This window comes from Octopus bimaculoides, chromosome 15 (genome assembly GCF_046866305.1).
Source record: "Octopus bimaculoides isolate indiv1 chromosome 15, ASM4686630v1, whole genome shotgun sequence".
NCBI classification, from domain to species: Eukaryota; Metazoa; Mollusca; class Cephalopoda; order Octopoda; family Octopodidae; genus Octopus; species Octopus bimaculoides.
Genome location: NC_142942.1, coordinates 28,069,536 through 28,092,689, shown reverse-complemented (window position 1 = coordinate 28,092,689; position 23,154 = coordinate 28,069,536). Strand labels below are relative to the sequence as shown.

Here is a 23,154-nt window from a genome sequence, read left to right as displayed (position 1 = left end):
TGTAGCAACATCAAAGGCAGGTTAACTAGCAAGTTAGTTTTTGTTTGTGGCAGATGTTCAGGTGCAATAAAGACTGTAAACAAACAGGAAACAACTTCTATCTCATTCCAGGGTGAAAAACTAGAGGTAGTCGATAGCTTCCGCTATCTGGGCGACCAAGTTAGTAGTGGTGGTGGGTGCGCTGAAAGTGTAGCTGCTAGAATAAGAATAGCCTGGGCAAAGTTTAGAGAGCTCTTACCCCTGCTGGCGACAAAGGGACTCTCACTCAGAGTAAAAGGCAGACTGTATGACGCATGTGTACGAACAGCCATACTACATGGCAGTGAAACATGGGCTGTAACTGCTGAGGACATACGTAAGCTCGCAAGGAATGAAGCCAGTATGCTCCGTTGGATGTGTAATGTCAATGTGAATACCCGTCAGAGTGTACGTATCTTGAGAGAAAAGCTGAACATTAGAAGCATCAGTTGTGGTGTGCAAGAGAGACGATTGCGCTGGTATGGACATGTGGTGAGAATGGAGGAGGATAGCTGCGTGAAAAAGTGCCACACCCTAACAGTTGAGGGAACCCGTGGAAGAGGTAGGCCCAGGAAGACCTGGGCTGAGGTGGTGAGGCAAGACCTTCGTACATTGGGCCTCACCGAGGCGATGACTACTGACCGAGACTTTTGGAAATGTGCTGTGCGTGAGAAGACCCGGCAAGCCAAGTAAGATCGTTGCCAGTGCCCCTGGACTGGCTCTTGTGTGGGTGGCACATGAGATGCACCATTTTGAGCGTGGCCGTTGCCAGTACCGCCTGACTGGCTCCCGTAGGATTTTCGAGTGAGATCATTGCCAGTGCCCCTGGACTGGCTTGTGCGGGTGGCACATAAAAGACACCATTTCGAGCGTGGCCGTTTTTGTGCGGGTGACACATAAAAGCACCCATTACACTCTCTGAGTGGTTGGCGTTAGGAAGGGCATCCAGCTGTAGAAACTCTGCCAAATTAGATTGGAGCCTGGTGTTGCCATCCGGTTTCACCAGTCCTCAGTCAAATCGTCCAACCCATGCTAGCATGGAAAGCGGACGTTAAACGATGATGATGATGATATATATATATATATATATATATATATATATATATATATATATATATATATATATTATGTATATATATGTATTGTGTGTGTGTGTGTATATATATATATATATATATATATATATATATATATTATAGCCTCAGGCCGACCAAAGCTTTGTGATTAGATTTTGTGCACAAAAACTGAAAGAAGGCTGTCGTATATGTGTATTGTGTGTTTGTGTCCGTGTTTGTACCCCCACCATTGCTTGACAACTGATATTGCTGTGTTTACGTACCCTTAATTTAGCAGTTTGGCAAAAGACACTTATAGAATAAGTACTAGGCTTACAAATAAATCCTGTGGTCAATTGGTTCGACCTAAGGCAGTGACTCAGCATGGCCACAGTCACATGATTAAAACAAGTAAAACAATAAAAAAAAACTATACCATTTTAATCCCAAGCAAGGCCAGGTATCTCTGCTAGTAAGTACATATATCTAATTTTATAAAATTGCTTGTCTGTTTGTCTGGTACCAATGCACATAAAACCCAGTTACCCAATCCTGTTCAAACTTGACATGAAATGTCCTTAGACTCAGATGTCGGTTGTCCTCAAATTTGGACCTATATTTTTTAAAGCGACAGGAGATATTTCTCAGCCAATGTTGTTTTAATTGTTTATGAAAATTAATGGTAGTTAATGCAATGTGTATGTGATATGCTGTTGTTAGTGTGTTAGCAGGTGTGTTCACCCCTTTCTCTCTCTCGTTAATTGACATGAAAGGACAAGAAATACCTACATGGTCAGCGCCATAACTGAAAATGGCAGCCAAATGACATCAGATATATTCTCTCTCTCTCTGTATCTATCTATATATATATATATATATATATATATATATATATATATACTGTTACAAACTATGCATAATCTGAATATAATTTCAAATGATATTCCATGAGATAGAACTACTGTCCTCTAGTTCTACAAGGGAGGATCAATAATAATTGATAATTAGGCATAGGAGTGGCTGAGTGGTAAGTAGCTTACTTACGAACCACATGATTCCGGGTTCAGTCCCACTGCGTGGCACCTTGGGCAAGTGTCTTCTACTATAACCTCGGGCCAACCAAAACCTTGTGAGTGGATTTAGTAGACGGAAACGGAAAGAAGCCCGTCATATATATGTATGTGTGTGTGTGTGTGTGTGTATGTGTCTGTGTTTGTCCCCCCCCAACATCGCTTGACAACCAATGCTGGTGTGTTTACGTCCCTGTAACTTAGCGGTTCAGCAAAAGAGACTGATAGAATAAGTACTAGGCTTACAAAGAATAAGTCCTGGAGGTCGATTTGCTCGACAAAGGGCGGTGCTCCAGCATGGCCACAGTCAAAATGACTGAAACGAGTAAAAGCGTATAGAGTAATTAATTCTAATGAAAAATTATTTATTTTGGTATATGACTTTAAAGCATACTGCACTGTTTTTTTGCTTGGAGGATTATAAATAGTAGTGAGTGAACACATAGCAGTCAATTAGTGTCAGGCAGGCAGTTGATGTGACAGTTGATGTCGGGCAGGCAGTTGTTGCGACAGTTGGTGTCAGGCAGGCAGTTGATGTGAAAGTTGGTATCGGGTAGGCAGTTGTTGCGACAGTTGGTGTCAGGCAAATGGTTGATGCAACAGTTGGTGTCAGCAGTTGAATTGAACAGTGTAGGCAACGTGAGTAGTTGGTATCAATCAGTTGACGTGAACAATTGGTGCGAGTTCTTTCTTCTTCTCTGATATCTGATATACCCCACCTTTGTGTGTATATGTATTGTTAAGAATGATAAATAATCTGAATATAATTTCAAATGGCACTATGTGAGATAGAACTACTACTGTCCTCTTGTTCTGCAGGGGAAGATCAATAATAAATTCTAATGAAAAATTATTCATTTTGGTCACATGACTTTAAAGCATGCTGAACGGTTTTTTAAGTGGAGGATTATAAATAGTAGTTGGCGTTGAGCAGTTGATACGGCAGTCGGTGTCAAACTGATCATGCAGCAATTGGTGTCGAGCTACTGATGAATCAGTTGGTGTCAAACTGGTGTCGGGCAGTTGATGTAACAGTTAGTATCAGACAATTGAAGGACTGCTGGTGTTGGGCAGTTGATGCAACAGAGTAGGCAACATGAGCAATTGGTATCAGTCATTTGACATGAATGGTTGGTGCAAGTTCTTTTTTCCACTCTAAACAAGTTGGCTTGCTGAGCTGGCTTGCGTTTTCCAAGCTGTTGACTTGGTGGTATCACGAGTCCACAGTTTGCAACAACATATATGTATGTATGTATATATATATATATATATATATATATATATATATATATATATATATATCAATATCTATAAAACAGAAGTTGTTTGTGTGTGTGTGTACGTGAATGTGGGTTATGCATGTCCACAAATTAGCACGCATGTCGCTCCAATTTTAGGAGGACATTGTTCATGACCCTATCTGTGTTTTTGTCAACTTTTTCTCACAGAGGCACCCGCGTATAGCTGTAAAAAATCGATAAACTTTTACCAATTTTGAAGTTTGTTGACATGGCGAAGTCAAATCTGTGCGGACGCGCGTGAAGGAGAGAGAGAGAAAGAAAGAAAGAGAGGGAGAAAGAAAGAAAGAGAGGGAGAAAGAAAGAAAGAGAGAGAGAGAAAGAAAGAGAGAGAGAAAGAAAAAAGAGAGAAAGAAAAAAGAGAGAAAGAAAGAAATAGTGTGACAAGGATCAGAAACAGTGTTTGCCAAGCGTCTAAAAAAAAAAAAATGAAAAAGTGAAAGAGGGAGACAAAGCGGCTAAGGAAAAAAAAAATTTCTTTCACCAAGACAGCGTCTAACAAAAATAAAAAAAAGGAACGAACAAGTGGAAGAGGGAGACAAAGCGTATTACGAAAGAAAATGTAGCTAAGGAAGACAGAGTAAAATGCATTTTTTTTCTTAAACATGAGATATAGTTTCAAATATAAGATGTTTTTGAAAGACACTATATTCTATAATAAGATTATATATACTTTCTCACACAACAATTCAAATATTTATTTTAAATCATTTATTTATTTTAAATCGTTCATCTTTCTCTCTCCCCCCCCTCTCACTCTCACACATACGCACATATACTACTTTGGGAGCGAAAGAGTTTTATTTATATTTCACAACTATGAAACAAAAACGTATGTAACAACCCGTTTTTCGGACCACAAAAAGGGTTTGGTAATTTTTCAGATTAACACCCGCACGATTTCCACTAGGGTGTTACGGTTAGGATTAGGGTTAGGGTTACGGTTTTAGGGTCAGAGTTAGGGTTAGAGTTAACCTAGAAGGGACAAGCTCCTTATCTTTTGGTTAAGGTTGTTGGTAAGCTTTCCTAAGTTACACTAATCCAGATCCCCAATGCAAACCTTTAGATCAACCTTCTCCTATGCAGATCTCTAATGCAACATTTAAAAAAAGAGTCAATAAGTGAAAATAACCAATAAACTGATTCCTTATGGGATTTCCCAATCAAATTGCCAGCAAACCATTTTCAGCCAAACCAATTTCAACGGATTTCGCTCAAATCTGATGTCGATGTTACTTATTTTGGTTTGAAATAAAGGACTTAATCATTTAATAATCCTAGCTTAATCCCGAGCAGCGCCGGGTTATACTGCTAGTATATATATACTTATATATATATATATATATATATCTGTGTGTGTGTGTGTGAGAGAGAGAGAGAGAGTGTGTGTATTTTTCCCTTACTCTTTTACTTGTTTCAGTCATTTGACTGTGGCCATGCTGGAGCACCATCTTTATTCGAGCAAATCAACCCCAGGACTTATTCTTTGTAAGCCTAGTACTTATTCTATCCATCTCTTTTGCCGAACCGCTAAGTTATAGGGATGTAAACACACACCATCGGTTGTCAAGTAATGTTGGAGTGACAAACACAGACACACAAACATATACACACACATACATATATATATATACATATCTATGACGGGCTTTTTTCAGTTTCCGTCTACTAAATCCACTCACAAGGCTTTGGTCAGCCCGAAGCTATAGTAGAAGACACTTGCCCTAGGTGCCACGCAGTGGGACTGAACCCGGAACCATGTGGTTCGTAAGCAAGCTACTTACCACACAGCCACTCCTACGCCCTTGTTTACAATTAACACGGAAAAAATATATAAACAGTTACCAGGGTAGCAAAAATCACACAAGTAATAAAGACGTAACACCTTGTTTTTAAAGGTAGAAACTCCAGGTTTATGTGAAATATTTTGTATAATATCTTAATATATAAATCTGAAATTGTGTGTTTGTGTGAAGCCTTTTTGAAAGTTTATAGAAATCCACATTTTCCACTTTTTCGTAAAAATTTTTACATCAATGGAATTTTCTCGATGTGAACTTTCCAGTGAAGTAATTAGATTTTTAAAATTCCGTTTACTTTGTGTGATTTAAGGGAGATTTGGCTGTTGTTTCTAGCAACTTTTATATTTCATCCCTGCTACCTGGAACGCAATTCTTACACACGCGCTCAACATAAAAATATAGAGAGTAAGAGTTAAAGAGGGAGAGGGAGAGAGAGAAAGTGATACATACAACGTCATAGATTAAACTTTCATCTCAGTATTCTTTACCTATTTTTCATAACATAGATACGTAAAAACACACACAACCACACATACATGACCTGTGACAACAACATACACATTGCTCTCAATCTCTATTCATTTCTCCCCCTCTTCCTCTCTCGCTCTCTCAAACGTATACACATGCAATTAAACACAATCATTCACATCGTGGTATATTTACAAAACATTGATGGCATAACTACAGAGTTGTATCCCCCAACTTTGGAAGGTCATAACTTTCATAAAAATGAATATTCTGTTATGAAATTTTCTATGCATATATTATTTATTATGTAGATTCCAAATATACAAAAATTTTCGGTGAAAGTGTTTTGGAAGGGGGTGGGGTACAATATTCGGAAATTCCACTTAAATTCCTCTTAACTTCCAGGAAAATGAATATTTTTTCATGAAATTTTGTACAAATGTACCTTGATGTATGTACATTTCAAGCATGTAGGAATTTTGAAGTAAACAACTGCAGGTTATTTTTGAGAAGTGTTCCCCACTCGGTGGTGTTTCGGAGCAAGTCGTCCATATTTGTTTCATTTTTCTCTATTATGTGCTTATGTGCATCCTTAGATTTCTAATGAAGTAATAGGCAGTGAAGAGAAGCAGTCATAAGAAAACTTTTAACTACCCCTATTCCTTTCTCTCCCCCTCTCTACCTCTTCCTCTCTCGCTCTCTCAAAAGCATACACGTGCAAGTACACAATCATTCAGTAAAATATAACTCATGTTTGTCAATGTTTTGTAAATTTACCACGATTTTCACTAGGGTGTTAGGGTTAGGGTTTAGAATTAATGTTACGGTTACGTTTTTTAGGGTTAGGGTTAGGGTTTAGGGTTAGTGTTACGGTTAGTGTTAGGATTAGGTTTAGGATTAGGGTTGGGTAATCGTGCGGGTGTTAATCTGAAAAATTACAGATATGTGAAAAGTACCGACCCTGCCATCTATTATAACTTTTGTTGTTCTGTTTAATATATACATAGATTATGCCTCCAAAGAAGAGAGTTTGCTGGGGAAAGAAAGCAACCGGTTTAAAGTGACAGCAACAGACTGCAGCAATTCACCACATTCCAGAAGCTACATTGAACATAATGCAAAATGGTGCATCAACATCTTCTGCCCAAGCTGATAGAATTCTGGCAAAACTGTGTAGCAACAGATCGCCAGCAATTGCTTCATCAGAAATTGCCGTCCTAGCTCCTGCGAAAAGGATTACCCTGCTATGTATAATCAGGGCAGCGCAAAAAGTTGTTTTGCACAAGCATTTCTATAGCCAATTACACGGATGAAATTTACGTATGCTTAATAATTTTACGCAAAACAGCTTTCAGACTTTCCCTATTAATTTCATCGTCTTTTGAATTATGAGCATATTTACATCATAAGGGTTTTTTCGTTGTAAGGCTTTCTTTTTTAGTTGATTTTCAGCTAGCAAGACTTATCGTAGATGGCATAATAAGTCACACCCGGACAAGGTCGGGTTATACTGCTTGTATATAAATAAATAAATGGAGTTAAACACAAGTGTTATTCAAATTCTTTTACTTCTGACACATGTTTCAAAGACAACATTGGTATTATTCCAAAGGAATAAAATGGTGTCAATGTAATCGTCTCTTCAGGGAAATAAAGAAATAAAGTTTGACAATAAGATGTGGGTCCATAAAGACACACCTGATGGTTTTGATGTTATGATGAGAAGTTCTGAGTCAGCACAAGTAGCTGATTTGGACTGTATATATACTTCTTGAAATGGTAGACCAGTTACCAAGCATCAATGGAGGTCTATATTGTGGTGATTGTTTACTTTATCTTCAAAATGTTTCTGACCAAAAAATACAAAAGTTTAAGAATAGTTTAGTTACGTTTTCCTGCAGGATAGGCTTAGGCATCGTTTTTGATGATGATATAACGAAAGCCAACTTTTTAGATATTACACTTAATTTGCACAATAATTCATACTTCCCATACCACAAACCATCGACCAATCTTATGTATATTAGCCAATTCAGTAATCATTCTAGGACAGTCAGTAAGAACTTAGTTAAGTATATTTCATTTAGATTGTCAAAGTTATCTGCTAATGTCGACATTTTCAACAACAAAGCTGAATTTTATAACTCTGCCTTACTTAAAGCAGGTTATACAGATAAAGTTACCTACATTAATTCCATTCAATCTTATTCTACCTTTAATAATGGAGACATGAAATCTAGTTGTAAGGATATAAATGATATCAATTTTAATTTATACGCCAACACCAAACAGAGGAAGGGAGATAACCGTCATTTAAACTCTTTTTTCCACTCTAAAGGTAAATCGTCTTTTAAAGATACACTAAAAATAAGGCAACTAATAGCAAAACTATTTGGTTGATTATTCCTTATGTGAGGCAAATTAAATCTAATCTTCCTTTCCAGTTTTGGGAAGCTATCATTAGGAATTTTCCAAAGAATTCTAGGTATTACTCTATTATCAGCTCGCACACGATTAGGATTGGCTTTTCCAACACTAAAAATCTCTTACAAAGTATCTCCTCACATAATATTAGTCTGTTAAATAAGAATCCATTTACTAATACTAACATTAATTTAGCTAATACCAACCATCCCCCAAGAAATATTAATAACAAGGTTATTGTCTGTGAAGCCAATTTCAACAGAATTAAGTTTATGTCTAGTAATTCTAAAATTAGAAACTCTATATATCAGTGTAAAATTACTTCAGGTACCGATGTCTTTTTTTATACAGGTAGTTCTTCTTTTCAGTTATCTAAAAGAATTTCTAATCATTACTCTATATTTAGAGATAATAATAAACACAACAGTACAGGGCTTAGTAAATTAATTCGGTATCTAAATGACCATAATAAACAATTTAATTTAAATTGGTTGATTCTCTCCATTTCATTCCCATATGATAAAGGCAAAATATTTTGTCAACCCTGTAATTGTGAACTATTTTATATTCTTTTTTCTAAGAATCCTCTTGTAAACACGGTTATAGAGTGTGCTTATCGATGTAAACATTGGCAGAAACATACCTTTAGTTCATATTAGTGATATCTACCATTAGATATAATTTGAACAATGATTTTCTTCTTATATTTCACTTCCACTAGATATATCTTTTTCCAAGACTTAAGACTTTTATTTAATTCACATATTGTTCTATATTTCTCATTTATCTGGTTTCTGCTTATTTCTTTCCACAGGCTACCCTTGACGTTATATCCTCTAACATTTTTTTTTAACTTAATAGCGTTCTGTTCATCATTATACATATCCATCATATTCTGTTAAAATGTCTTATTGATGAGTTTGTTTTATTTTTTTTATTTCCCTAAAGGGAAGATTACATTGTTTTACACTATTTTATTCCTTTGGAATAATACCAATATTGTCCTCGAAACGTGTCGGAAGTAAAAGAATTTGAATAACACCTGCGTTTAACTCCATTTATTTATTTATATATATATATATATATTTGAAGATAAGCAACAAAAATTCAATAGGTTATAGCAGTACGTACGTTTCGTACAAGCTCCATTTATTCATGTAGTGAGAACACTACAGAATGTACAATGAAAATGTACTCCTCAGCTGCATAATGGAATTTCATTTTAGAAAGTCATTTTGAAGATGTTTGCAAAAAACAAGAGTATACATTTCCTTGCTGTGTAAGGGGATGTCCTTCTATGAGAATTCCATTTTGTTGAAAATTAAGTACCAGAAAAAAATATACAGAATGTACAATGAAAATGTACTCCTCAGCTGCATAATGGAATTTCATTTTAGAAAATCATTTTGAAGATGTTTGCAAAAAAACAAGAGTATACATTTCCTTGCTGTGTAAGGGGATGTCCTTCTATGAGAATTCCATGTTAACCTTTTCCATTTTGTTGAAAATTAAGTACCAGAAAAAAATATATGTGCTCCCAAATGGTGAGCAAGTTCAGAATAATAATATAGATTTTTATCCTACCAAATTCTGGTGCCTCAAACATTTTAAGTACCACATTTAATCTTTTGATTAAATCTATATTATTATATATATATACATTTATAATAATATGACAACAAAAGAATGAATGAGACCTCAATAGTATGTAAATAAAATAATATGTGACAATTAATTGGTAGCCATAATAAAACTGAGAGTTTCGGATGTCGGGGCGGAAGTCTGCACCAGCATCTCGTCAGTTATGAAGACAAACAAAAATGCTATGAAATGACCATTAAATAAAGGGAAATTACTATGAAGAAGACAAACAAAAGAGCTATGAGAATGACCGTTAAATAAAGGGAAATTACCTGAATAGGGAGAAAGTAAAAATAGTCAAAGAAGGTAAACCCACGCTCATAGAATCCGCGTATGCGAGCATGTACATACACATGCACGCACACACACATCCACGTGCATATATGCATATGCTCACTCACTCGCATGAAACATACATGCACACCAATAATATATATGTGCATATATTTATATATATTAAAATAGTAGGGTAAAAAAACTGGGGTCTCTTTTATATACATATACAATAATCCTCTTGAGATCGCAGATAATTTTTTCTGAATCTCCTGATTCTTTATATTATATATATATATATATATATATATACACACATACGTTTATATATTCGTTTTGCAAGATTCTTGATGTGAAATCGTTTGTTGAAACAGATATTGTTGTATTTGGGGATGGTCATGTTGCCAGTTTAGCCAATAAAAACACACGCACTATATATTTGGTGTTAATTTGCTTCAGCTTTATTTTATTTTTTACATTAATCGTATTTCAGCCAGAGTTCTTTTGTCAAACTTCTCTGTAAGAATGAAGAAAGCAAAGGACCACTGATGAGGTCACAGAAGTGTGACGAAAGAACTCTGGCTGAAATACGATTAATGTAAAAAATAAAATAAAGTTGAAGCAAATTAACACCAAATATATAGTGCATGTGTTTTATTGGCTAAACTGGCAACATGACCATCCCCAAATACAACAATATATATATATATATATATATATATATATATATATATATATATAAATAACAAATTAGAAGAGTGACTTATTAGCAATTAGAACCTAAAGACAAAACTGACAGAGGTCACAAAAGTGACCGAGGGTGCTGGTCAGCACCGATTATGCTAAGAGTTAGATTAACTCTCAAGCCACAAAGCCTATGATTTAAATTTTTTTAGTCTAGAAAGTATATAAGCTGTTATAATCAAGGGTGTATATAAGTTTGTATAATCGAAGATGTATAAGTTTGTGTAGTTGATGGTGTATATAATTTTGTATAGTCAAGAGTTAGTGTAATTGAGGGTGTTATGCCAGTAAGGTTTGAATCACAATAATTATTAAGAAAAAACTCATATATCAAATTTTTGAATGAAATCTCATTATTGTCTTTAAGCCGGTGTGAAAATATTGATAGGACATTAGCGTTGTTAGCATTTGTTTTCGAGAAAACAAAAAAAAAACCACACTAACGTTTATTTTCACAATATCTATATGTATCATCATCATCATCATCATTTAACGTCCGCTTTCCATGCTAGCATGGGTTGGACGATTTGACTGAGGACTGGTGAAACCGGATGGCAACACCAGGTTCCAATCTAATTTGGCAGAATTTCTACAGCTGGATGCCTTTCCTAACGCCAACCACTCAGAGAGTGTAGTGGGTGCTTTTACGTGTCACCCGCACGAAAACGGCCACGCTCGAAATGGTGTCTTATGTGCCACCCGCACAAGCCAGTCCAGGGGCACTGGCAACGATCTCACTTGAAAATCCTACGGGAGCCAGTCAGGCGGTACTGGCAACGGCCACGCTCAAAATGGTGCATCTCATGTGCCACCCGCACAAGAGCCAGTCCAGGGGCACTGGCAACGATCTTACTTGGCTTGCCGGGTCTTCTCACGCACAGCACATTTCCAAAGGTCTCGGTCAGTAGTCATCGCCTCGGTGAGGCCCAATGTACGAAGGTCTTGCCTCACCACCTCAGCCCAGGTCTTCCTGGGCCTACCTCTTCCACGGGTTCCCTCAACTGTTAGGGTGTGGCACTTTTTCACGCAGCTATCCTCCTCCATTCTCACCACATGTCCATACCAGCGCAATCGTCTCTCTTGCACGCCACAACTGATGCTTCTAATGTTCAGCTTTTCTCTCAAGATACTTACACTCTGACGGGTATTCACATTGACATTACACATCCAACGGAGCATACTGGCTTCATTCCTTGCGAGCTTACGTATGTCCTCAGCAGTTACAGCCCATGTTTCACTGCCATGTAGCATGGCTGTTCGTACACATGCGTCATACAGTCTGCCTTTTACTCTGAGTGAGAGTCCCTTTGTCGCCAGCAGGGGTAAGAGCTCTCTAAACTTTGCCCAGGCTATTCTTATTCTAGCAGCTACACTATCAGCGCACCCACCCCCACTAACTTGGTCCCCCAGATAGCGGAAGCTATCGACTACCTCTAGTTTTTCACCCTGGAATGAGATAGAAGTTGTTTCCTGTTTGTTTACAGTCTTTATTGCACCTGAACATCTGCCACAAACGAAAACTAACTTGCTAGTTAACCTGCCTTTGATGTTGCTGCACCTCTTATGTGTCCATAGCTTGCACCGGGTACATCTTATATATATATATATATATATATATATATATATATATATATATATATATATATAAAGGCAAAATTAATAGAAGTCACGAAGGGTGCTGGTCAGCACCGATTATGCTAAGTTAAGAGTTAAATTAACTATAAAGCCATAAAGCACTAATTTAATGACTAACAAAGGGAAGTAAGTCCCTACCATATGAAGCCGTATCGTGATTTTGAATCCTGGTTTTGAACGCCTTAATTCTCATCAGCGGCTTTTAATGCCTATGGTTAAACTCAACTTCTCTGTCAATCATATAAGAAAAACCATTTAAATCATATGCTGATTTTGAAATAGCTAAAGCTATAAATAATAGCATGTAAATATTGGGTTGAAAAATGCTTTTTATATAAAAAGTTGATGGCAACCTGGGGAAAACAAATCTCTAAACATAATAGATGTTCTACTATTGGATCAAAGCAGTCCTTTGAAATTTCTCTATCCATTTTAGAACCTTTGTTCTTACTAGTGAGAATTGCATGAAGTTTTTAAGTTCTTATACACATCATACAACTCTTGCAGCAAAGAACAAAGCTTCTAAAATGGATAGAGAACTTTGAAGGATCCCTTTGATCCAATGGTAGAATGTTTGTCATGTTTACATAAGTTTGGGGTTTGAATCTCCCAGGTAGCCTTTGACAGATTGTTAAATAAATAATGTTGAACAAAGACAAGTGAATCTATTCCAATGTCATCCACATATAACCTACACACCTCCATGAAAATATTGCACTGACTAATTGAACAGAGACCTCAAAAATATCTTCAATGAGATCATACTAGTCTTGTCTCCTTCAATACCAAAAAAAAAAAAAAAAAAAAAACCAGGACACAAAAATATACCTAGAATCCTCACAATCACTTCAAATTCAAGTCCTTACACTCAGTGAAGATCTCTTCTGGCCAGAGTACATTCTCAACATAGCACTGGTGACTGCTTCACAAAAACTTTGTGTCCTCTTCAACCCAAAATTTAGTAACCCTTTATGAAGTTAAAGTGATATGCCCAATGGGTTACTGCTCCTATATCTGCAACTATGGTGCTGCCACATACATGCACATTACAGACTGCATTCTACAGAAAAGCTACTTGACTGGTTGGTATGAAGTCATTTGTAGATATACTCCAGCTATGACCCAGCAACATAATGTCCACTTCATGTGCCTTTCCTACAGCTAGCTACTATAGTAGCCTCAATTCCTCAAAGCTAGCTTGCCTCACTTATGTAAACATAAGTCTCCACCTGTATTCTGCACTCAGAGGCCTTCTGGAATTTACTCCTGCATGTATTCTGGAATTCACTCCTGCTGGCTTCCTGGCATTTACTACTGCATGTTTTCCTGTTGAATTGTTCAAAAAGAACTTTAGTTGTATCAATCTCACTCTTCTTGCAAAGCCTACAAAGGCCAGAGACATAGTCCTTCCTCAGACCAAACCAATAATGCTACAGAAAAATTTGTAAATTGAACACTGGTTATTGCCAAGTTTTGCTTGATGTTTTTTTTTAATACCACTAATATAAAAAAAAAACCCAAATGGCTCAAAACAAAATGGCTGCAACACATCCATACCAAAATCAATACAAACAATAATGAATAAATATGCTCAATGCATGATTTCTATTCATGGAAGACCCAATCTACTATGGCAGCCAACTGACATTGCAGAAATGTAAGCTTTTTTTACCATGAACATTATGTATGGTATCAAAAAGCTTCCTTGACTGTAGAACTACTGGAGTCGGGTATGGTGATCCTATCTCTAGCATTATGTCGAAAACAAGGTATTCAAAAATATCTCAATATTTACATTTATCCGATTCTGCTAATGATCCAAACTAAGACCCCTCTGTATAAAGTGCATCCTGTTATTGATTTACTTTGTGATAAGTACAAAAGTGCATCTGCCTGGGAAAGATCTGTGTAGATGAAGCCATGATAAGCTATAAGGTTGACATCGCATCTCAGTTACATGAGAGCTTTTCTTCCAGAAAGCACAGAACTGGAAGAAAAGCAAAATTAACTGAGGTGGATGTCAACAGAGAAAATATTAACTTCCATAAAATTGAAAAAATAAATGGAAGGAAAAAAGTTTGCAGATTGTCTTTGCTGGAAAAAGGTAAAACTGCAAAAGGTATAATGTTGAAACTTCATTTATATGTTCTTTTTGCAAAGTACCCTTGTGTAAAGGGTGCTTTGGACAATTTCATGATAGAAATATGATATAATTATATTTTGTTGCTTGATAGTAATACTATCATATATTGCTTTTCATTTTATTACAATTGGACACTAAACTCCACTTGCGAAGACCTGTTGAGGCAAGTGAAATCGAGATCAAGTTAAATTGGACACTAAACTACACTTGCGAAGACCTGTTGAGGAAAGTGAAATCGAAATCGTGTTAAATTCAACGACTGGCACCCATGCCAACGCCGTCTCCTTCATTGGACACAAAACTCAGCTTGCGAAGACTTATTGGGGCAAGCGAAATTGAAATCGTGATGGCACCTGTGCCCAGCGTCGCCTTTCTGGCACTTGTGCCTGCAGCACGTGTATGGACCTTCGAGCGAGAACGTTGCCGGTGCCCCTGGACTGGCTCTTGTGCGGGTGGCACATAAAATACACCATTGAGAGTGGCCGTTGCCAGTACCGCCTGACTGGCCTTCGTAGGATTTTCGAGCGAGATCGTTGCCAGTGCCCCTGGACTGGCTCTTGTGCGGGGCCGTCGTAGGATTTTCGAGTGAGATCGTTGCCAGTGCCCCTTGACTGGCTGATGTGCGGGTGAAACATGAAATGCACCATTTTAGGCGTGGCCGTTGCCGGCTGGCTGGCCTTCGTGGGATTTTCGATCGAGATTGTTGCCAGTGCCCTTGGACTGGCTCTTGTGCGGATGACACTTGAAATTTTTCGAGCGAGATCGTAGCCGGTGCCCATGGACCGGCTCTTGTGTGTGGCCGTCGTGGGATTTTTGAGCGAGATCGTTGCCAGTGCCCCTGGACTGGCTCTTGTGCGGGTGACACATGAAATTTTTCGAGCGAGATCGTTGTCAGTGCCCCTGAGCTGGCTCTTGTGCGGGGCCGTCGTAGGATTTTCGAGTGAGATCGTTGCCAGTGCCCCTGGACTGGCTGATGTGCGGGTGAAACATGAAATGCACCATTTTAGGCGTGGCCGTTGCCTGCTGGCTGGCCTTCGTGGGATTTTCGATCGAGATTGTTGCCAGTGCCCCTGGACTGGCTCTTGTGCGGATGACACTTGAAATTTTTCGAGCGAGATCGTAGCCGGTGCCCATGGACCGGCTCTTGTGTGTGGCCGTCGTGGGATTTTTGAGCGAGATCGTTGCCAGTGCCCCTGGACTGGCTCTTGTGCGGGTGACACATGAAATTTTTCGAGCGAGATCGTTGTCAGTGCCCCTGAGCTGGCTCTTGTGCGGGGCTGTCGTAGGATTTTCAAGCGAGATTGTTGCCAGTGCCCTTGGACTGGCTCATGTGCGGGTGACACATGAAATGCACCATTCTGGGCATGGCCGTTGCCAGTGCCACCTGGCTGGCCTTCGTGAGATTTTCGATCGGGATCGTTGCCAGTGCCCCTGGACTGGCTCTTGTGCGGGGCCATCGTGGGATTTTCGAGCGAGATCGTTGCCAGTGCCTCTGGACTGGCTCTTGTGCGGGTGACACATGAAATTTTTCGAGCGAGATCGTTGCCAGTGCCCCTGGACTGGCTTTTGTGTGGGGCCATCGTAGGATTTTCGAACGAGATTGTTGCCAGTGCCCCTGGGCTGGCTCTTGTGCAGGTGACACATGAAGTTTTTTGAACGAGATCGTTGCCAGTGCCCCTGGACTGGCTCTTGTGCGGGGCCGTCGTAGGATTTTCGAGTGAGATCGTTGCCAGTGCCCCTGGACTGGCTGATGTGCGGGTGAAACATGAAATGCACCATTTTAGGCGTGGCCGTTGCCGGCTGGCTGGCCTTCGTGGGATTTTCGATCGAGATTGTTGCCAGTGCCCCTGGACTGGCTCTTGTGCGGATGACACATGAAATTTTTCGAGCGAGATCGTAGCCGGTGCCCATGGACCGGCTCTTGTGTGTGGCCGTCGTGGGATTTTTGAGCGAGATCGTTGCCAGTGCCCCTGGACTGGCTCTTGTGCGGGTGACACATGAAATTTTTCGAGCGAGATCGTTGTCAGTGCCCCTGAGCTGGCTCTTGTGCGGGGCTGTCGTAGGATTTTCAAGCGAGATCGTTGCCAGTGCCCTTGGACTGGTTCATGTGCGGGTGACACATGAAATGCACCATTCTGGGCATGGCCGTTGCCAGTGCCACCTGGCTGGCCTTCGTGAGATTTTCGATCGGGATCGTTGCCAGTGCCCCTGGACTGGCTCTTGTGCGGGGCCATCGTGGGATTTTCGAGCGAGATCGTTGCCAGTGCCTCTGGACTGGCTCTTGTGCGGGTGACACATGAAATTTTTCAAGCGAGATCGTTGCCAGTGCCCCTGGACTGGCTTTAGTGTGGGGCCATCGTAGGATTTTCGAACGAGATCGTTGCCAGTGCCCCTGGGCTGGCTCTTGTGCAGGTGACACATGAAGTTTTTTGAACGAGATCGTTGCCAGTGCCCCTGGACTGGCTCTTGTGCGGGTGACACATGAAATGCACCATTTTGAGCGTGACCGTTGCCAGTGCCGCCTGGCTGGCCTTCGTGGGATTTTCAAGCGAGATCATTGCCAGTGCCCCTGGACTGGCTCTTGTGTGGGTGGCACATAAAATGCACCATTTTGAACGTGGCCGTTGCCAGTACAGCCTGACTGGCCTTCGTGCAGGTGACACGTAAAAGCACCCACTACACTCTCTGAGTGGTTGGCGTTAGGAAGGTCATCCAGCTGTAGAAACTCTGCCAAATCAGATTGGAGCCTGGTGTAGCCATCTGGTTTCACCAGTCCTCAGTCAAATCGTCCAACCCATGCTAGCATGGAAAGCGGACGTTAAACGATGATGATGATGATGATGTAAAAGTGAGAAATACATATTAATCTTCAGTAATGTTACACACCTGTATTAACCTTTGTATTTCACCTGTTAATGAGCTTTTTATAGTGGGGGTTCTGTTATGTAAATGTACTCATTAAATTGCAAAGAGTGCATAGTCAATGGTATACTGACTAGTAAAAGAGTTTTGTAGTTTATTTTCAATGAAAATGTTTGAATGAAATATAGAGAAAGAATAAAATCTTGTACCAATTATATCTATATTTTAATTAACTCAAATTAATGTACCTCATTTTGAAAATCAGCAAAATTGTTGGCAGTTGACATCTAGGATAATTTTAGTAAACAAATCAAACAGGTAAGATACATTAAGAATTTCAATTTTAGAGCTTATCCATAAAGTAATTGTTTTTACACCTGTTAATTAAATTTATTTGCCCATAAAAGTCAAATTGAATCAGAAAGATCAGCTAAAATTACATAACTCTAAACCACTGATATATAAGCACCCACTGACGAAATTTCAATCCTGTATGTAAAAAATTAACAAAAGTTACAAGCAAATATTGTGGACACCACTTTTGAACCCAATTAATTCAAAATATGTATAAGCTTTTCGTTTGACAGATTAATTTGTATGTTAAGGGGTTAAATTTTTTTTAAAGTAGTAAAGAGAATCTAATCATAAAAATATACATCTGTTTAATATCGTTTTTTTCTCTTCATACAGACATGACACAAAATAATTTACAATATGTAATACACATGACTAAACTGAAATATAAGAATGCACTCACAAAAAATGTTGCAAAAACAAAAAAAATTATTATTACTTACAGGTGCCTTCAAAAGTGAAATAAAATCAGGTTTATGTCGTCTTAACATCACCTCCAAATCGTGAACTGATTCTACTTGTTTCTTTAATAACACTGAATCAACTACATCATAAAGTTCTTTGAAAGGCGTCCACAGTTTAGCACCTGAAAATTTACAACCACAGTTTAAAAAATGTAATCCAATTCATTTATTTCAGCAGTTTCTAAAAATAGAACCTGTATCCAGATCTTAATTATTAACTCTTAATATCCTTTATGAATCCGCATGGTACATCAGTTAGCTAGTGTTGAACCACCAGGAAGCACATAAATAATCACTCGTTTCAATCTGCTTTAAAGGAAGTCAGGAACTCTTTAATGAAACGGGAAAAAACTTTCATCACTTTCTTCTATCATTTATTTAAATTCTGTAACATGCATTTAACAAACTTATGACACTGCTAAATTTAAGCTTTCCTCAACACTTTTTATTTCAAAATGATAGCAACAGTTACTCTTTGACTTTGTATTTCTATATATAAAAAGCTTACATGCATTTTATGGTATATATAAGGCTTTTGGAGTTGAAAATTACAGTGATATATCTACTACTTTCATGTTCTCAAATGACCTGTGTAACTTTGATCTATTGAATTTTTCATAAAATGACTTGGATGAAATTTTGTATGTAGATTATTGATTATGAAATTGAAATTTTTGCAAGTGCAGTTGATGCCAAAATATTCTGAGGGCTTGAAATGAATTTTAATGAGTATTTTTTCCAACTTTTCCAGAGTGCGTCTGATCAGTACGATTGATCATCAAACTACCGTAAAAACCCATGTAATTTATGCACCCGTAAATTTCAGGATAAAAATTATTTAAAATTCACACCCAAAAGTTTGCAGAATTGCCAATATGGCCAGAGGAAAAAGGTTTTCAATTTAGCTTTATTTAGCATAATTTCACTTACATATGATTAGATTTTATTAAATTTTCACAGGAAAAGGTGTTGATAATTCTTATCAACAAAAACAAAGCTGATTAATACACACAAGAGTTGCAATATAAGTTTAATTACCAATAAACATCAGCTTGGGTGACACTTTACTCAACTGACAGAGGAAGGTGACCAATCAAAATGATTATGTAAATAGAATTCTGATTGGTTGAAAGTGTCTTTCTGCCTATTCTTATTGGAACCTTTGATACAGAGTATCGAAATTTTAATGTCTTTCACACTTATAAAATGTCAAGCAAACTTAAAAATTTGTCATTACCGTTTTAGCCAGGAGACCAAACTCATAATTTGGTAACCCACTAAAATAAACATTAAAAATCAAAAAGAGAAAATAAACAGCATTACAAGTTTTACTCGGTATTTATTGAACAAGAGAGATGCAAAATTTAAGAAGCTTATTAGAAGAAACTTATTAGAATATACATGTCTGTGAGGAGACATAAACAAGAATAGCAAAAATATACTATACCAAAAGAACCGGTAATACATACCAGTTCATACAAGTGTTCTATGAAGAGAACATAAGATTGCTGCATAATTCAACATGAATGTGAAACGACATTAAACATTGTATTAGGTAAATGAAGGTTTCTGTAGGAACACTAAGTCATATTCACTTAGTGAATTTACATGCACAAGAATGAAGTATGATGTCATTAGATGCAGTAAGAGCTGGTGGCAGTGATGAATTTCATTGACCTAGCACAGAGAAAGCAAGCAATAGCCTCCTGGAGGCAAACACAAGCTATACTTCTTAAGCAGAGAAAAACTGATCTATTTGGGGAAATTGCTGGGCTCAATTGCAATAGGTAGAAACTCCAAGCAATATAAAATATGGCTGAGACCATGATTATCAGCATGAACGTCAAACTTCATAAAGCAGTTAACCATTGAATGGTTTTTGTAAATTTATACAGAAAAAGTAAGCATTATACTGCCCAGCATAAATAAAAGTCAACTTCATTATATTTTTTCTGTAAAAACCTATTCTGACATTAAATGAGTCAACTTCTGGTACGAATGAGTCAACATTTGTACATCATTTTTCAACAAAAAAATTCTGGAAACGATCTACTCATGTAATTTATGCACCCGCTAATGTTTATTTTTGTTTTTGCAGAAAAAAGTGTGTAAATTACATGGGGTTTTATGGTAATTTAGAAAACAGAACAAAAGAGAGCAGTCAACTTTGTTTCCACATGTGTTGCTGAAATTCATGTATAGCTGTATATGTTGTTTCTGATAGAAGTATTTCAACTACAGATGCTATTGGAGTAAGGAATCTGAAATGAGGCAACTCACAATAGCTGAAATAAGGTCCAAAAGTAGGTATGAGCAAGATACTCAATTTTAATGACTACACATGAAATCCACCATACACTTGTTCAAGCATCACAAAATGTACCCAACTTTATAAATAGTGTTAAAGAACTATTTCCATTATTAACCCTACAAACACTGCTGTATTAACTCTTTTGGTACCCTATTTCTGTGTCAATTAATTCTTAAAACAATGAATTTCGCAAAATAACTCTGTCATTTTTCATCTGGGATTCAAACAGAAACACAAAATTTTGATGGAAAGTCTTCATTTAGATTACTTAAAACACGAAATTCATATCATAGAACAAGGAGTCTCACATAAACTGGTATCAAAAGGGTTAATGAGACTTTGATGATATATAAGGGCGGGTATTCTTTTCTGGAATTTACTCCCTGTAATCTACCAAAGTAGGCGATAATAGCATAGAGACTTGCCAAATGAATCCTTCTAAATTGTAGATCTCAATATCTATGACAGAAAGGACACTGATGATCGTGATAAATTCCTTTCAAATTTTCATCAGATTATTTTCAGAAAATGTAGTTCTGATGTAGTTTTACATGCTGATGATGAAAATTGCATTCATTTTTTTCACGAAATTAATAAGGAAGTTATAGGTATTTTAAGTTATGTAATTTTAACCAATTGAAAAGCTCAACTGCCAATGGAGATCAGCACACTCAAAGAAGACAAATCCTCTAAGCTGTCTCTCAACCCATTAGAAATAGCAACCAAACCTTCCATCAACTATACCATAAAGTCTATAAAAAAAAGCAACTAAAAAACAAAAAAACAAAGACATTATATAACATGGTTGGGTACTGAATTTTTCATTCATAATTGGAACATCAATGCATCATGTGGTTCTAAAACCAGTGACACTAAAGATGTTTATTATATATAACCATAAATACACTGTACGTACGAGGTCTGATCAATAAGTATCTGGACTGTTGCCATAGTAACGAAGCTAAAGCACACAGAGTGAAACCACTTGGAACAGATTGACCTTGAACTCTGCTGTGCATGCACACTAAGTTTTAAAATTCTAGATCACTTCTGCTGTTTACAGCAGTGCTTGGAAGGAAAGGCCTGTAGCATGTGATCGCCACATTGACCATGACAGAGAAAGTTGTCATGGCGATACCTGCTCAGAGGCCTACACAAAGTTGCAGAGAAGTGTATGAGTCGCACACACAGGTATGAGTGGTTCAGACATATCAATATTGATGAACATTCTGGAAGACCCATAACCAGCAGAAGTGAGAAAAAACATTGCAGATGTGCATGTAGCCGTGAGGGAAAATCATCAAATCACCATCCGTGACTTATCAGACGGCATGCAGATTAGTTATGGTTCAGTTCAGTCCATTATCACTGAAGATTTGGGTACGAGATGCGTGTCTGCCAAGTTTGTGCCAAAACTGCTTTCAGTTGACCAAAAAGACACTCGGGTTTCAGTGGCACAAGATCTTGATTGTGTCGAGAACAATGAAAACTTTTGAAAATTTTGTGTAGGGCTCTATACCAGGTATCACCAAGCTTTTGGCAAAATTTGATAGAGATTCTCTGCTCAACCTTCTGTCATGGTCAATGCGATGATTACATGCAACACACCTTCCTTCCAAGCACTGCTTTAAACAGCGGAAGTGAGCTAGTATGTTAAAGCTTAGTGCGCATACACAGCAGAGTTCATGGTCAATATGTGCCAAGCAGCTTCACTCTGCATGCTTTAGCTTCATTACTATGGCAAAAGTCCAGATACTTCTTGATCAGATTACAAATTACAAATACATACTCAGCATGTTTCAGAGCAGAATTTGAAATATTAAGTAATATAAAGGGATGCACAAGTGTTTATGCTTACACTAGTGTTTGTTATTTATTTGCAGACACACACAATAATTAATATTACAAACACTGCCCTTGAAACATGCTGAGTATGTCATCATCATTTACATCTGGCATGGGTTGGACGACTTGGTAGGCGTTGGCAAGCCAGAGAACTGTGCCAAACTTTAGTGTTTGCAGTGGCATGATTTCTATGATTTCCTAATGCCAACCACTTCAGAGAAGGTACTGGATGTTTGTGCCTGCCCCAGTTGAAATGAAAAGAGAGACAGAGTGAGAGAGACATAGGGAGAGAGAGAGACAGGGGGAGTGAGAGACAGAGGGAGGGAGGGAGAGAGAGACAGGGAGAGAGACAGGGAGAGAGACAGAAGGGGAGAGAGAGAGAGAGAGAGAGAGAGAGAGAGAGAGAGAGAAAGAGAGGGGGAGGGGGAGGGGGAGAGGGAGGGAGAGAGGGAAGGAGAGAGGGAGGGAGAGACAGACAGACAGAGGGAGAGAGACAGACAGACAGAGGGAGAGAGACAGACAGACAGAGGGAGAGAGACAGACAGACAGGGAGAGAGAGAGACAGACAGACAGAGGGAGAGAGACAGACAGACAGAGGGAGAGAGACAGACAGACAGAGGGAGAGAGACAGACAGACAGAGGGAGAGAGACAGATAGACAGAGGGAGAGAGACAGAGAGACAGAGGGAGAGACAGAGGGGGAGAAAGAGAGAGAGAGAGATGCAGATGTGTTAGGTCATGCCCTCAA

The 23,154-nt window shown here is 38.2% G+C and overlaps 1 protein-coding gene across 1 annotated transcript in view; it reads right to left on the bottom strand.

Annotated features, from left to right (window-relative positions):
* Positions 1-23,154, bottom strand: part of LOC106881660 (nuclear pore complex protein Nup205) — a 348,272-nt gene that overhangs the window by 315,426 nt on the left and 9,692 nt on the right. The window contains exon 2 of the mRNA XM_089363638.1: positions 18,231-18,373. Within this exon, the coding sequence (XP_089219764.1) occupies positions 18,231-18,373 (143 nt within the window). The remainder of the gene's footprint in view (positions 1-18,230; positions 18,374-23,154) is intronic.